Source organism: Mercenaria mercenaria, unplaced genomic scaffold (genome assembly GCF_021730395.1).
Source record: "Mercenaria mercenaria strain notata unplaced genomic scaffold, MADL_Memer_1 contig_3604, whole genome shotgun sequence".
Classification (NCBI taxonomy): domain Eukaryota; kingdom Metazoa; phylum Mollusca; class Bivalvia; order Venerida; family Veneridae; genus Mercenaria; species Mercenaria mercenaria.
The window spans coordinates 17,323-33,841 of NW_026461760.1; the positions used below are offsets into that span (position 1 = coordinate 17,323).

Consider the following 16,519-nt stretch of genomic DNA (forward strand, 5'->3'; position numbering starts at 1 on the left):
GTGGTGTTAAGACACTGATGTCTAAATCTATTCTCATAGTATATATCATTTTTGAGTGGTGTGTTTTAGTTGAAATACAACTTGTATCATTCGTTTGTATTATCATTTAGATATGCAGACGTCTGATACCCTTGCGGGTAGTAATAACTTGAAAGCGGATGAGTCTCGTATTACCAAGGTTGCCAATTCACAAAAGTGCATCCACAGATACTTGCCAGACACATCATTTGCTAGAGGTAATGTATAATATAAAATATAATAATAGTGTGATGGAAACTGAGCATAATTAGGAAAACATGCATCTATGTCAGTATCTTCTGAAATAATGTCTGCGCTAAGCATAGCCTACTTAGTCGTTGTTTTTGTGTTAAATATATATAAACCTGTAGTTAGTCATAATTCCATAACCTATAGTCAGATGTTTAAAAGACAGAAGAAGCAAAGAATGATCTACTAATCAAGTCAATTTGTACCGCCAAGTATCAACAAATTAAAATACTGGAAATTAGTGATTACACGCCCCCCCCCCCCCCCCACGTCCCCTTGCAACAGTGACCATGTTTCAACGGAAAAGAATCATTTGAAGGTATCTATTAGAGGGTCACTTAAGAAACACTTAATAGCTAGCTGTTTCAGAAGATGAATTTCAAACTATTCAATATCGCATAAAGGGAAAACTGTCCCTGGTGGCTATGTTTTTAATGAAACAAAACAATTGAAGGAAATTGTTAAAAGATCATCAAAGTAACATTTCTGTGAAATTACGTTCGAAATTGATTCAGCCAGAATTCAGCATGGATGATCTAGACTTGATGGAATCTGAGAGGAAACAATGCAAAGAACATTTCTATGAAGTTTGGTTGATAAAGACTGGGTGGTTTTGGATGAGATTTCTATCAAGAAAATGTAAACGATAGACGGAAGGACGAACGGACGACGGACATCTTGCAGTACAATAGTTATGTGACTACACCTTTGATATCTTTATTTGTTCTTTTTAGCCACATAAAATCTTTTTAAATAGCTACATAATAGAATGAACAGAATAACTTTTATCTATTGTTTTCATTGCCACAAACCTATCCTAGTGAATGTAAGAACAGACAGCCAGACAGTAGTGACTTCATAGTTCATACTTCACACTTCATAGTTCACAGTTCACACTTCATACATAATGCTATATATATATATATATATATAGAAACATCTGTTTTCAGTTCACACTTCATAGTTCACATTTCACAGTTCACACTTCATAGTTTAAACCTCGCAGTTCACACTTCATAGTTCCCAGTTCACAATTCACATTTCATAGTTCACACTTCATAGTTCACACTTCGCAGTTCATAATCAACAGTTTACACTTTACAATACAAACATCCCAATCAAACTTCATAGTTCACACATCAAAGTTCAGACTTCATAGTCACACTTCATGGTTCATATTTCGTAGCTCATACTTCTCAGTTTACACTTCATAGTTCATACTTCACAGTTCACACTTCACACTGAACTTCATAGTTTCTGTGAAATATGAACTGTGATGTATAAGCTGTGAAGTATGAACTATAAAGTGTGAAATGTGTAGTTATTACAGGACAGGAGACATGCAAAGGGCCTGCTTCAAGCAGAGAAATTCAGGTCTTTTCAAGACAATCCAATGAAAGCCAAGTTGGATGGCTACACCAAATATTCTTTCAAACGTAGCAGCTTTGTTCACGAGGAAAAGAAACTCGGTCGAGAGTTCAAAACTGAGCTCAGCATACCAACTAGGTAGTAAAGACATTATAAACCCACTAGCAAATGATCTGTCCCCAATGAATATGTGACTTGCTGTTCCTCATCTTGACCGCGGGAAGCAAGAGGATGAAGGTATTCGGAAGAGACTCACACCGGCTATGATCAATGAAGACTATCTTTAGGAAACATGGACTCATGTCTATACAGATGAAACAGCCACATGCGCCATCAAAGATGGAGGAGAAGGAGTTTTCAATCAATACCCATCTGGCAAGAGAGAAACACTACATGCAGCCTCAGGAAATCACTGAAGCACAAGGCAGGGACTAAAGCACGTATGAATGTCGTCTCAATGGTTCAAAACCTGGCATAAAAAAGCTCCTCAGTCGTCTTTCTCATAGATGCACTGTCTGTCATGGAAGCTCTGATCAACAATAAAGCTCCGCAGCAAGCCAGGAAAATGCAGAGCCTGGATATAACCTGCAATGTAGCACTTCAATGGATTCCATCCCATTGTGGCAATGAAGAATCAGACCAAGTGGCTAAGCTAGGAGCTCAGTCAAACAACTAACAACACTTGTGAGCTACAAGGAGAAAGTCACCATCATCAAGGCATTAACAAGACCAAGGATAGAGGAAGATTATTTTATCTCCTTGATCTGTCTGAAGTAATGCTGGTCAGCCTTCGCTCAGGGCACAACAAGCCCATTGCACACATGTACAAGAAATACAGACTGGTACCATCACCAACCTTGGCCATGTGGTGAGGAAGATCAGACTACGGAGCATACACTCCAGAGATGCAAAAGGCATGACCAGAAGCGAGCTGCAACTTGGACGATACATACCTGATTCCATCAGAATCTGTATGGAGGCACTGAGAAGCTGCCACAAGTTTCATCAAGGCTGCTGGTCCGACAGTGTAGTAATGTGTACGAAGAATAAGAAGTGTGAATTGTGAACTGTGAAGTATGAACTATGAAGTATATAGTGTGAAGTGTGAACTAAGAAGTGCGAATTGTGAAGTGTGAACTGTCAAGTATGAACTGTGAACTATGAAGTGCGAACTCTGAAGTGTGAACTGTAAATTATGAACTATGAACTTTGAAGTATGAAATCTGAACTGTGAAGTGTGAACTATGACATTGGAAGTATAAAGTGAGAAGCATGAAGCGAGAAGTCACCACTGGGCTTTCGTAAGACAGACATACAATGATCCTAAAAGCTACAAATGATTTCTTTAAAAAATGCTTCTTAGTTTTTAAAGTTAATCAGAATAAATACAAGTAAGACAGGAGGCTCATTTGATCTTACTTCTGACAAGGTTTTGTGAGCATCATTCGTGAAAAGTTTCACTATTTTTGCTGTGACAGCCCAATCTATCAATCGTTCTATTATCATAATGAAAAGTTGTTTTAAGATTACGATAGCCAAGAAGAGTCTCTTAAATAAAAGTGAGAGCCATTTGCACCAAGCTACAAGCTCAATTTGATGATGATCCGTCAAGCCGTTCATAAAAAAGTGTAAAGTTTGTTTAAAGGTATATTATTTTTAACTCTTGTGATCCCTAAAAGGAATCAAGTGGAATCAAACTTAAGAGAGTCCTTACAAGGATACCACTGACCATGTTTGGTTAAACTCCATCAAGCAGTTCATGAGAAGTTGTTTAAAGATTCTTCCCTTTCAAGCTATTGCAGTCACTTAAAGGGCAAATTGGAACAATTTGGATACTTTATGAGAAAGGCTCGTGCAATTATACTACAGATCGAGTTTAATGCAAATCCATTTTGCCGTTCATGAGAAGAAGTCGTTTAAAGCTATTTTTATTTTTGCTCTAGCGGACATTCAAAAGGGCCAAGTGCCCTCATCTGCATTAATTGGTTGAGAATCTTACCAAGTTTATGAAGACCGGTCAAGCAATTTCTAAGAAAAAGAAGTTTAAAGGTATTTATATTTTAGCTCCGGTGTCCCCCGAAAAGGGAAAGCTGAACCATGCAAACAAATTTGGGAGAAAACCTTATAATAATGCTACAGACGAAGTTTGATGGAGATCCACAAAGTGGTTCATGAGAAGAAGTCGTTTAGAGTATTGCTATTTTCAGCCTAGAGGCCTATAAAAATGCCAATTTTCCCCATTTGAACAACGGGGAGAGGATTTTATAATTATGTATCCACTTCAAGTTTGATGATTATCTTTTCAGCGATTCATGGGAAGAAATTAAACATTTGAAAATATTTGATAGAGGGTCACGTAAGGAAGCTACCCACGAAATTTGATATAATTGCGACCAACTGTTTCAAAGGAAAGGATGTTTAAAAATGTTGACGCAGGACGTAGGATGCACGGACGCCGGATTATCAACATATCTTTACAGCTCATCATGAACAATGTTCAGATGACCTAAAATTAGAAACAGCATGCATGTATAAACTTGTGATTACCTTCCACATTATCCCAAGTAATATTGACTTCAGAAGCCTTTTTCATCTGTGACAAAAGACTTTCAACAGTAGCATCTGGACCTTTCATGCTACTCCACTCATAAAGAAGTCTGAATATCCTCTGTCTTGTTGATGAGAAATCTAACTTTATCTGGTCAATAGTAGGTGTAGATACTTCAAGAAGTGGTCCAAGCATCTCCCAATTCATTCCAATGTGAGCAGAAATGGCCGATAACTCTCTATCATCAGGAATCCTCTTATTTCCTTAAAATCATGATTAATGATAAGTAATTGTATTCTATACAACGTTTCGGCATTATTCGTCGTTATCGTGTATAAATGCTTTGAAGCACACCCGCTTAGCTCAGTAGGTAGAACGTTGGTCTACGGATCGAGGTGTCGTGAGTTCGAACCTCGAGCGGGGTGTATGTTCTCCGTAAGTATTTGATAAACGACATTGTGTCTGAAATCATTAATCCCCCACCTCTGATTCATTTGGGGAAGTTAGCAGGTACTTACAGAGAACAGGACTGTACTGGTACAGAATCCAGGAACACTGGTTAGTTTAATTGCCCGCCGTTGCATGACTGAAATACTGCTTAAAAACGGTGTAAAACCCCAAAACAAACAAACAAACAAATAAATGCTTTGAGATGTGTCACCAATACCACATTTCGACCGTGTTCATTGCTTTATCAGTGTTACCAATACCGATATGACCATCATCGATTTGTACATTAAAACGTTAAACCAACAGATAATCACATATATATGTCGACCAGAAATCGTCCCACCCAAATAATGCAAACGCCATTCCCTATGGACTGGCAACAAGATTAAAAAGAATACGTAGATTCTGAACATCATGGAACTCAGTTAAGGCAAATTCATTGAAATAGAACATTAGAGAGTAGACGTGAAGGAAAAAGCGGACATAATGAGAAGTAAACAGAAATTACAAAATGGTATGAACAGGGTCCCAATAGTCCTAACATTTGCAAAGCAACTTCTAAATATTCAGAACGTAACATGGAAACACCAAACGTTATACAAAAAGAACGCGTATGTTTTTAGAGAACCACCGATAGTAGCATTTAGGGACAGAAATTTAGCAGACATGCTAGTTTACGGTAAACTGTATAAAGTTATGAAGATTACACAAGAACATCAAAACGGAATACAAAGACGCCAGACAAATTGTAGCGTGCGGTTTATTAAACCGAGGTGTGGAAGTTAACAGCATAAATTCTACAGGGCAGTAGAGCTGCGTGTCAATGAATGTCATCTATAGTATCACGTGTTCCTCATGTGAATAGTACACGTTGGACAGACTGGAAGGGCTGCTAAGGATAGACTGGAAGAACACGAGGCTGACGCTAGACACACCGGATGTAAACGAGTTGCAGCACATTTCAACGGCGATAATCACTCACCAAAAATGATGGGTGCAATAACACTCGACACCAAATAGCTAGTAACTTCTGTCAATATATGGTTTTAATTTATTTCATTCGTATCATTATTAGTAGTAGTAGTAGTAGTAGTAGAAGTAGTAGTAGTATTTATTTATTTATTTATTTGTGTGTGTGGGGGTGTGTGTGTGTTCGGGTTTAACGTTTTTTTCAACAATATTTCAGTCATATAAACGACGGTGTCTACTTGTAGTAGTGAGCACAATGCCCAGCTTTATAGTGCTGCCTCACTGGAATATCACGCCGTAGACTCGTGGCATGATACCCCACCCAGTCACATCATACTGACACCGGGCTGGCCAGTCCTAGCACTATCCTCTTAATGCTGAGCGCGAAGCGAGGAAGCTACTAGTACCAATTTTTTACGTCTTTGGTATGACGCGGCCGGGGATCGAACCCACGACCTCCCGCACTCGAAGCGGACGCTCTACCACTAGGCTACCGAGGCGGTTTATTTATCTATTTATTACTATCTATAGGATATGTTTTAATATTGATACTCATTTAACACTTATAATGTTTGGTAGCAGTGTTTTAAAACTTTTTACAGAATCTGTATATTTTTATCAAAATATTGATGGCTGTTATATTTCGGTCTTCCCAGAGCGTTTAGCATGAATATTATGTCGTGTTATGGGTACATGCATTTCCACTTCCACTACCGCCCATGAACAGGCTCAATCAAACCGAGCCTGCAACATTTTCGTTTTGGTCGTGTTAAACGACCTGTGGAGTTTCCACTTTTTCTTTTTTACATCTTTAAAAAAAATATTTTAAACAACACCTTACATAATTTTACATACTTTAGATGTTTTATATATTTTAAACTTATGCCCCGATAGACTGTATGTAGTCTGAATTGATGGCGGAAAACGGAAATAAATCACAAAACTGGTACCGTTTAAATTGGATCTTATGACATTGTCATTACTGTTTTGATAGTGATCAGTGTTCTTGTTAGTCAACGACTGTTGGGCGCGTTATATTTCGTTTTATGCTATGCTAACGTAACGTCATATCCGTATAAGGAGGGAATCCATTCTCAAATTTCGTCGCAAAGCGACGAAAGCCGGGATCGATTACTCTACAGTATCAAATGAGACAAATGAGCTACAATGTTATACAAACATGTTATTCGTTAACATTTTTAAACGGCGCCCATGTGTTGAGCATTTTTATTTTCCATTCATGTCCACAAGGATTTACACTGGCGCCGGTGTAATGAAGTATTTCGACCCCCATAGAATAATGACCCCCCGGTCATATTATTCTATAGAAAAAGTGACCCCCCGGTCATAGTATTATGACCTCCATATCATAGTACTATGACTCCCCCACGTGAAGTAAACTGAACCTCACGAAGAATATTGACTCCCATAAAAAAACGACCCCGGTCATTTGGTCAAATTTAGTGATAACTCATGTATCTAAGGCCTAATTGCTGCATTTTATGCCCCCACTCGGGGGAGGGGGGCATACAGATTTGCCCTTGTCCGTCCGTCCGTCCGTCCTTCTGTTTGACCATTAGCCCCAGATACCATCACTTGACACAGAAATCAGAGCATACCGCAAAGGGAAAATCTATTTCTAGACGCTGTATCTTGGTGTATACATTTTTTTCAGGAAAATAACAATTCACAATACGTTCACAAAACACACCAGTGTCAATAATCCCTGCAAACTTCGGTATGAAGTAATTCTTCAGAAGAAAACTGCACAAGAAACTGCTAGCATAGAACTTAGTATTAATAGAAGTTGCAATACTTAGCAGTGGCAGTAAAGTACGGTAGCGGCAACAATAGAAAGTAGTAGTAGTAGTAGTAGTAGCGGCAGTGGTAGTGGCAGTTGCAGTTGCAGCAGCAGCAGCAGCAGCAGCAGCAGCAGCAGTAGAGCAATAAGTGACAGCAACAACAGCAGCAGGAGAAGAAGAGGTAGATATACAAGATGTATTAGTGGAAGCAGGTATAGTAGTATCAGTAGTAGCAGTTGTAGTAGTAGTAGTAGAAGTAGTAGTAGTAGTAGAAGAAGTACATGTAGTGATAGCAATAGATCTAGCGGCACCAGTAGTAGTAGTACAATCAAAATGTAAACTATTGGCAATGGAGGGTATTAGAGTTGTAGATCTAGTAAAATTGTCCGTTAGGTTTGGTGGGGATCACTTTTTAATAGATATTATCGTCGAAAGTCTTTTTAGGAGCCGGTGTTTTACACGGAAAGAGTAACTTTTTTAAATAGAATAATGTCCGGGAATCGATATTGTATGAGAGTTCGAATGTAGTAATTTCGGCAGTGAGTATTTTTCATGGAAGGAGTCACTTTTTCTATAGAATAATAACCGGGGTCGTTATTCTATGAGATTCGAAGGGAGTCATCTTTAGGGAGTCAGTATTTTACTTGGAGGGGTCAGTTTTTCCTAGAATAATGACCGGGGGGTCGTTATTCTATAGAGTTTTCAAAGGAAGCCAGTTTTTTATAAGGGGAGTCAATATTTTACAGGAAAGGAGTCACATTTTCTATAGAATAATGACCGGGGGGTCGTTATTCTATGGGGGTCGAAATACTTCATTACACCGGCATTTTGAAAACTTGAGATCTGGAGAAAAAAAATCTTTCTCCAACGAGTTATTCAATTAGAGCCATCAAGGAATTAGATTTATCTTTGCGTCGCTTTTAAATGCTTTTAAATTTATACTTTAATTCCTTTTCGGTACTTTAGTTTCTTGCTACTTTTCTGTTACTTGTAAATAAAAGTTTCTACCAAGCGTTTATTCTTTTCGAATAGAGTTTACTTGTAGGCCTGACTGATGGTTTGGATTATTCTACTTTCATCTAAAATATGGACGATTCTCCAGTACAGCATGTGGTTGGACCAGTTGAATTTTTTAGAAACCTGAGTAACTTTACTTTTCCAATGTAAACCAATACCCCACTCATTTCAATAGAATTTATCAGGTCTAGGATTTCGTAGTTTTTACAGAAATTCTATAAATATATTGTCAAATAAAATAAAAAAGGTGGAATACCACAGTTCGTCCAACACGACATCAATGAAAATGTTTGACAGGTTCTGTTTGACTGAGCCTGTTCATGGATGGTAGTGGAAATGCAAGTTACCTTCCATGCACTCTAGCCACGGGTTGAGCAGAACTCAACAAGTACGTGTTATGCGTATCAGAATATGATTTAGATGATGCACATAGTGCAATTCATTAAAAGTGGCGTATGGTCTCCAAATAAATAATCCATAAATTTAAAGATTTTTCAGTCTATAAATTTACGGACTGGGTATATGAAATCTCTTAGAAATACAATTTAAACAAGAAGTGGCTAGGGGTCCGGTAATCACTATTAATAATACATGTACTGTTATGTACTATATTCCTAGTTTATATTTGCTGGTAAAAGTTTAGTTGTCATAAAGTTGCCCTTATTGCGTTTTTATAGTAAATATTTTATTTATTGTTAACCTCGCACGGGTACGATCTACTTTCCAGATTTTATTATTTATTGAACATAAAAGGACAAAGTTCACTTAAGCCTTATATGGCCTATGCAATTTTGAAAATTTTCAAATTGGCTAAAATTTGAAAAACTATATATTGTTTGCTTCCAGAATGTTTATCTATTGTAAGAAATTAAGTTTTTTATAAACAAATTTATTGTTTAGTTTAACACATATCACCGAATATTGCTGAAATTGCAGATTTTTAAGAAAATGGGCACTTTTTGCCATATTTTAGGTCACATAGGAATATTTTTAGTATTGAGCACACTCAAGGACCACAAAAATATATTGACCATAGGTCCAGCTTCTTTCACAGAATTTATGGTCATTTTTTGATTGTGGTCGACAGCTGTGCTCGTAGTGAAAAAATATTTGTTTAAAATTCTGTTAAAAACTGAAGATTTCCCATACCCATAATGGTAAACGTATTTTCAGTTATGTCAAATATTTTCATCCTTAATGAATATTTTGTAAATTATTTCGTGCAATTTGATAAAAGAATACTTCTTGATGAAAGAAAACGTGTTCCTTACTTCATTTAGAAACTTTCAGCTTTTAGGCCATTTTGAGGCAAAAGTGAACCTTCTCCTTTATCAGCGATTTCCGGTAATCACCGATATTTATTTACTCGGACAGTAAAACGAGTTCAACAATTCGTGCGCACGATCCATGTCTTAAAGACCCACCCAGACCTAGTTACCTTCTTTTCTCGCCCACAAAATCTTCATGAAAATCATTCATATAATACAGGTAATATACAGATATTCTACAAGATTACAGGTGGACAATTTAGGCCCTTCCTGAATAAATGTGTTTTCACAACTTTATCTGCAAACTAATTTAGTTAATCTCTTTTTCAGCATATTTAATAATACAGATGAATTATTGTTTAACGCTGTAGAAACAGAATGTGATTGAAATTTAACTAAATACACTGAATTATATACATGTAACTAAACTAATTCAATAAAATGTTAAGACATTACGGCCTCACCAAATTAAAAAGATGTTCATCGGTTTTGCTGCTTGTATATTTTCAGAAACATTTGTTTTTGTTTTTGGCTTGCGCTCGCCCCATTGAAAAAAATAAAGCCAAACTTTTTGGTACGCTACATTTTACGGACGCAACAAGTATACAAATGCTTATAATTTCAGTCCCTGTGTGTTCTTAAATGGACTTTTTAATTATAATAAATTCATACTACGTACACATCTTCTATAATATATCTTACTGTTTATATTTAGTTACATTAAAGTTATTTCCCCTTGATGCAGTTCCGCCATTATGTTTACTTAATTGTGTTGCTTAAAAAATCGGATTCATTTCATTGAAATCGGCTGAAAAAAAACATACTAATTTATTTGATTACATCAATCTACGATTTTGTTTGATGAGGGTAAATTTTATACGTACTGATGCATGCAACTTTTCTGCTTTCTTTTTTTTTCCAGTCCAAATTATAAGAATTTGTATACGGAAGTGGGTGGGGTAAGAATTTATATTATGAGTCGTGTTCAGACCAGTTTAGATTTTCAATTTTTTCAATCAGCGAGTAGAATAATGTTAATCCACATTAATATCAATTTCAGACTTTAATTGAGACTTTACAACAAATTTGATGATTAATCTGCTAAGAAAGATTAAAGTTAGAACAAGAGCTGTCTATAAGACAGCACACTCAACGTTTCTAAGTGCTTGACTCTAAATTAGAGCTTTGCCAGTAAAAGGGGCATAATAGTCAAAAGCTTGGAAAGAAAGAGAGCTGTATGTACGTTATGTAAAACTTAAACAAAACTATTCTAAGGTAAAAAGCAGCACAACTCTGTCAAAATTCAGAGTTATGGGGATTGTTTCTCCTGGTGTAGACTTTGATAGTAAATAAATATTTTACCTTTAAATGCTAAAGTTTTAATCGTAACAGAGACATTTGATTAAAAAAACTTCGAAAAGTCGAGCTAAAAATGCTACATTTTCACAGCAGTAAATATTCTAGTATCACCTATCTATGTCATGACTATGGCTTAAGGTTATGCGTTGTTGTATATTACATATTTTGTAACAGCATTTTCAAAAACAAACATCATTTGATTATAATGTACTATATGGGAAGGTTATTACCTTTTGAGTTTACTTTGTTGTGCATCTGCAGGTCAAATTTTCTCAATCCCAGATGAACTATAATCGTCTGTTGAAAGCCAGAAGGAGATATCCACATATGTACAAAGAATGCTGATAGCCCCTTCTGGCTTATAACGGACGTATTTTTGTTGTAAAAGGGCTGTACATTTAAATTCTAAGGTCTTTATCAGTCAATCGAGAGCCAAATCAAGACAAATATATTTCTTCGCTCTTCGCTCGCTCCTGATTTTCTAATTTTTGTTTAGATAATATTTAAATTATTCTTTTGCTCGCCGCCTCAATTTTTTTTTCAGAGAAAAATCCGATGAATAACTTTTCAGATTGGTGTGGCCTAAGGGTACGCATATTGCTACTTTCACAGTTCATGCAAAATTGAGGAAAGGGTGCATATTTAAGAAACTGATGGTGGAAAATCATATTCCTGAACTGATGTAATACTTATGAACACCTGTAATATTTAGTACTTTGTGGATAAGGATGTGGTACTATGAATATAATAAGAAAACAGAGGTCTTTGTGAAAAAACAAGTCGCCATATGACCTAAAATTGTGTCGGTGCGACGTTAAACCCAACAAAATAAAATAAAATTGTGAAAAAACATTCAACATAAATTTTGAAGCTTTTCTTTAAGGAAAAACATGTTTTTACAATACCAGTGCAATAAATAGTGTTGTACTTTTGACTTTTTCTTTTTAACGCATCAGGTTTTCTTGAACAGGTAAAAGTTAACACCCCGTCATCTCAACTCTGGATCGACGCCATCTTTCTCATTGATAAAAAATATAAACAAAGAATCAGAGTGGTATTAGCATTGTAAGGGCATAACATGACATTCTACACAATGAATACCTTAGTACAGATATCTAACACGCTACACTGGTCTTGTGGGTTAAATGTATAACGCCGATCACTTGAAAATTATCTTGAAAAAGTGGTTAATTTTAGTTTATTTACATGGTTTTTAATTTTCCCACGACTTCTCGGCGATTCATTACAAAACGTATCACTGCGATAGACGAACGATAACTCTTATAATGAATGGGAGACAACTAAGGTGTGAGCAGGTGTATGATGTTGTTTATTTTTTGGGGTTTTTTTTTTTTTGCAGAAATTGTCGATATTTATAATTTCTTATCAGATATCGTATCATTATTCAGAAATGAAAATTATTAATTGCTATGGACCTTTATCAAAACAAATATACTTACAGTGGACTATTTTCTGAATCGAACTAATATCCGCTTTCAGTTGTGAGGCACTTTCGTTATACTTTTTGACAATAATAACAAAATACAAAATGAATTAATAAAGTCAAATAAAGCGACTGCTACTCAGATCAGTGTAAGTATAGTTGTTATTACAACATTATACTTGTTCATTGAGTTTACTTTTTCATTGAGTATACAACTTGTCTGACCCCGTTTTTTACGTGAATGACAGTAGTTGTGTGCAACTCGTGCAAACAGAGTTACGAAAAGTATGGTGGCGAATTACAGGACGCATTATAAATGGCATAAAAGTGAGGATAATTGTATTTTTTCGAGTTTTGATCATTGATATTCCTGGCGTGTATTAGTAAGTATTGTGAATGAGATTTGAAAGTTATTTTGCACATATTCACATTGATTCGACCTCTCAGCCAAAGTTCATACCTTACTTTAAAGGTTTTTACGACAATACATTTTGTAAAGTGTGTTTTGATGTTCGTTGTATTTTATGAATACCAAATTGAAAATTAATAATGGAGCCATTTTTAAGCCCTTATTGCAAGCAACTCGACTTCTGTAACAATAAATGTTTTATTATTAAGGGGAATATACTCCTTTAGGTTTGTAATGTGGACTATCATACCTTTTCATATGCACTACCTTGTAAACAAACTTAATACTGTATTTTAGCTTACATATGCAAAATTAAAATAAAGACAGTGAACTTTTTTCACTTTTCTCACTTTTTTCTTTAAATTAGGATCTGTAGGATATTGATAAATGTTTGGACATAGTAAAGTGCTATAATTTTCTCACAAAAATTATTAATTGTTGACTTTGAATTTACACAATAATGTATGAAGATGTGCATGTTGTTGGCACGTCGTGCTTGGTTTTGTAAAACTTAAGCTACTTAAAAGTCACTCCTCGATGAATTTGTCATGAATATTTTCCAACGCTGTTGGTGGAATTTAAGATTCATAGAAATGCTAAGCAGCCATCTTTGTTATGCATTTAATACAGGTTTTACTGTTGAATGATTTTCGATGTGTTATCGAGTTATTAACATCTCAGAAACCATGTCTATGAGCTGGTAATAAGTATTACACAGTACAGAGCTTACAGAACTGGTGTACGGAATTGACATTTGGCTTTACTTATTGTAAGTTTTTGAAATTCATATATTTCTGTGCAGGCCAAGATCATGTTTTATAACTTGAAGCATACACAGAACTAAAAACCCCTTCCGAATTGTTCTGATGAACCTCTGGTTGGAAAGTTATCACATTTTGTCATTGTCAGGTCTAAAAGTCAATATCAGGTGAGTAAATTACTGTTTTCATGGATCTCTTGTCCATTTTTATCTCACCTGAACTTTGTTTAGGATGAACTCAACGGTATTGGTGGATGGTTTGACATCCTTCGTTATTATTCAACACCTGAAACTATTGTCAGAAAAAGCAGCTGAGAATTACACAATACTTGGGCCTCCTCCTAAAAAGGTTCAGTTTTGCCCCTTTGAGGAGGTGCTACAGCTAATCTCAGAAAAGCAATTAAACAACATCTTCTCTTATATCGTTTGATGGATCCTCATCAAACTGTGTCTGCAGCATCATTGTAAGATTTTCTTCCAGACTGTTCAAATTAAGGCACCCAACCCCATTAACGGGCCATTAGATCTAAATGTAGTAATACCTTTGAACGGCTTGTTCACATAAACCACTTGATGGTCCACACTTGGTCTATAGCATCATTTAATGGTCCTCTCCAAAATGTTGGCAAATGAGGGGAAGGCACTTATCCTCTTTAACAGACCTACTTATAGTAAAGGAACCAGCGTGGTAGCCATCTGCTCGTGTAATGGCGGACGGGGTTTTGAACAGTAATTTCTCACTTAGCATGACCATACAGATCTAAATTAAATCAGGGGTCTGTTTAAATTTCACTGTTGATGTATTTTGGACATTTTGGTAGGAAAAATGGAAGAGGAAGTTGAATTTGGTGAAATAAAACTCAATCTTAGTAAGAGTAGTACTTCAAGATCACAGCAATGTGATTTTGTTGTGATTATACAGTAAGCAAATGTGACCATAGAAATCTCTCTTAAAAGATCAATGACTCCTACTTTTCTTTTCATTTTATATCAGTTACATTATATCAAAACTCTTTAAAATGACGTAAGTATTTGTTCTCTGAAATAGGTCTAGCTGTGTTTGGTAGCTCTTTAAACAAGAGTTGTCACAGGAGACTATTTCGATGCTGGATAGTGAAACTGGGCACATCTGAGGAAACTGGAGCTGTCACTGGAGTGTTTAATAACTCCACTGGTGGAAGAAAATATTGCACAATAGCTTGAGTCTGTGTCAAAAATATTAAGAAATAAGACAGGTAAAGATAAAGTGTATCAAAACATTTTATTAGTATAATTCTAAGCAAAAAGGGGGTATAATTCATAAAATATTGGTGCAAGATGCACCTTGTGTCATATGGTATGTGTGATGAAGTGAAACAAGTACTTCAAGTTTGAATCAAATGCATTTCGTAATAACTGAGATAAGTGAAAATGGATCATGATTAATCTTAAATTCTAGGTAAAAGGCGGCATAATTCATGAAAATTGGTGCAAAAGATATGCACCTTGTGTCATATGATGTGGATAATTATGTTGAATAATTACTTTAAGTTTGAATAAAATCCATTCAGTAATAACAAAGATAGAGTGAAAGTGCATCTAAACATTACCCTGAAATCCTTAGTGAAAGAGGGAATAAATCATGAAAATTGGTGCCAGAGTTATGCCCCTTGTGTCATATGATAAGGGTGATTATGTTGAACAACACTTTTAAGTAGGAATCAAATCCATTCAGTCATAACAGGACAGTGAAAGTGCATCAGCTCTTCAACCTGAAATTCTAAGTAAAAAGGGGAATAATTCATTCAACATTTGTACCAGAGTTACGCATTTTGTGTCATATGATGTGGGTGATGATGTTGAACAATTATTTTAAGTTTGAATCAAATCCATTTAGAGATAGAGTGAAAGTGAACCAAAACTTATCCTGAAAATCTAAGTGAAAAAGGGAATAAATCATTAAATATTAGTGCCGGAGTTATGGCCCTTTTGTCAGATGATGTGGGTGATGATGTAAAATAACTTATTTTAAGTTTGAATCAAATCCATCAAGTTATTACAGAAAAAAGAAGGAAAAGAGAAAGTGTAAAAAAACTTTAACCAAGGTGGGGACGCGGGATAGCTCTCCTTATACTTCGTATTGCCGAGCTAAAAATGTCAGTTTAATATAGAATGTATAGGTAATAATATTAATTGGTGTGTGACCTTACATACTGTTAGTTGTGCAACCAAGACCAACACCAATTAAGGCCTCCTGTATCTTTTTAAAATCAAAATTTAGTTTGTTTCATAAACTACCAAAGCCAAAGTTAAGTACTGTGCTTTAAAACGGGATATACAAACACAGGCAATGTTTAAAAAGTAGAATAAACTTTCATCTGCATAAATACCTGTAATAAAGTTACCAAAGACCATCTTAAAGTGAAATTATTCGCATATTTCAAGTTAAATTCTAGCTGAAATAGATGTTTGTAAAAAAAGTGTGGAGGAAATTATATTTCTGAACCCAGTATACCAAACTCTTTCTGTTACCAGCACGAAATAATAAGTTTCCAAATAGGTCTTTTCTATTTTGACTCGGGCAGTCATTTTAAGAAAAGTCAAACTGCACGCAGGAGTTGCTTCCCGTCAACTTCAGAAATCTTTAACTTTAGGTAAGGGAGATCACTGAGTAGATGATTGAAGAAAAGAACTATTATTTTATTAGTACAATTCCTTTATTTATAAAGCATCAACTTCAAATGATTTAGTGCTTTATCTTTAATTTAATACATTTAAATGCACAGAAACCTAAAATTGCTTTTATAAAATATTCACCAAAAACACACCATATGCAGAAAGATGCGCATATATCCAAGGTTTTCAATTTTTCTTACGCA

General features: G+C 35.5%; 1 protein-coding gene across 1 annotated transcript in view; it reads right to left on the reverse strand.

Moving 5' to 3' along the window:
- LOC128553225 (uncharacterized) overlaps positions 1 to 16,519 on the reverse strand; it is a gene marked incomplete at its 3' end in the record, with an annotated part of 48,813 nt that overhangs the window by 13,695 nt on the left and 18,599 nt on the right. The window contains exon 4 of the mRNA XM_053534348.1: positions 4,183 to 4,446. Coding sequence (XP_053390323.1) covers positions 4,183 to 4,446 — 264 coding nt within the window. The remainder of the gene's footprint in view (positions 1 to 4,182; positions 4,447 to 16,519) is intronic.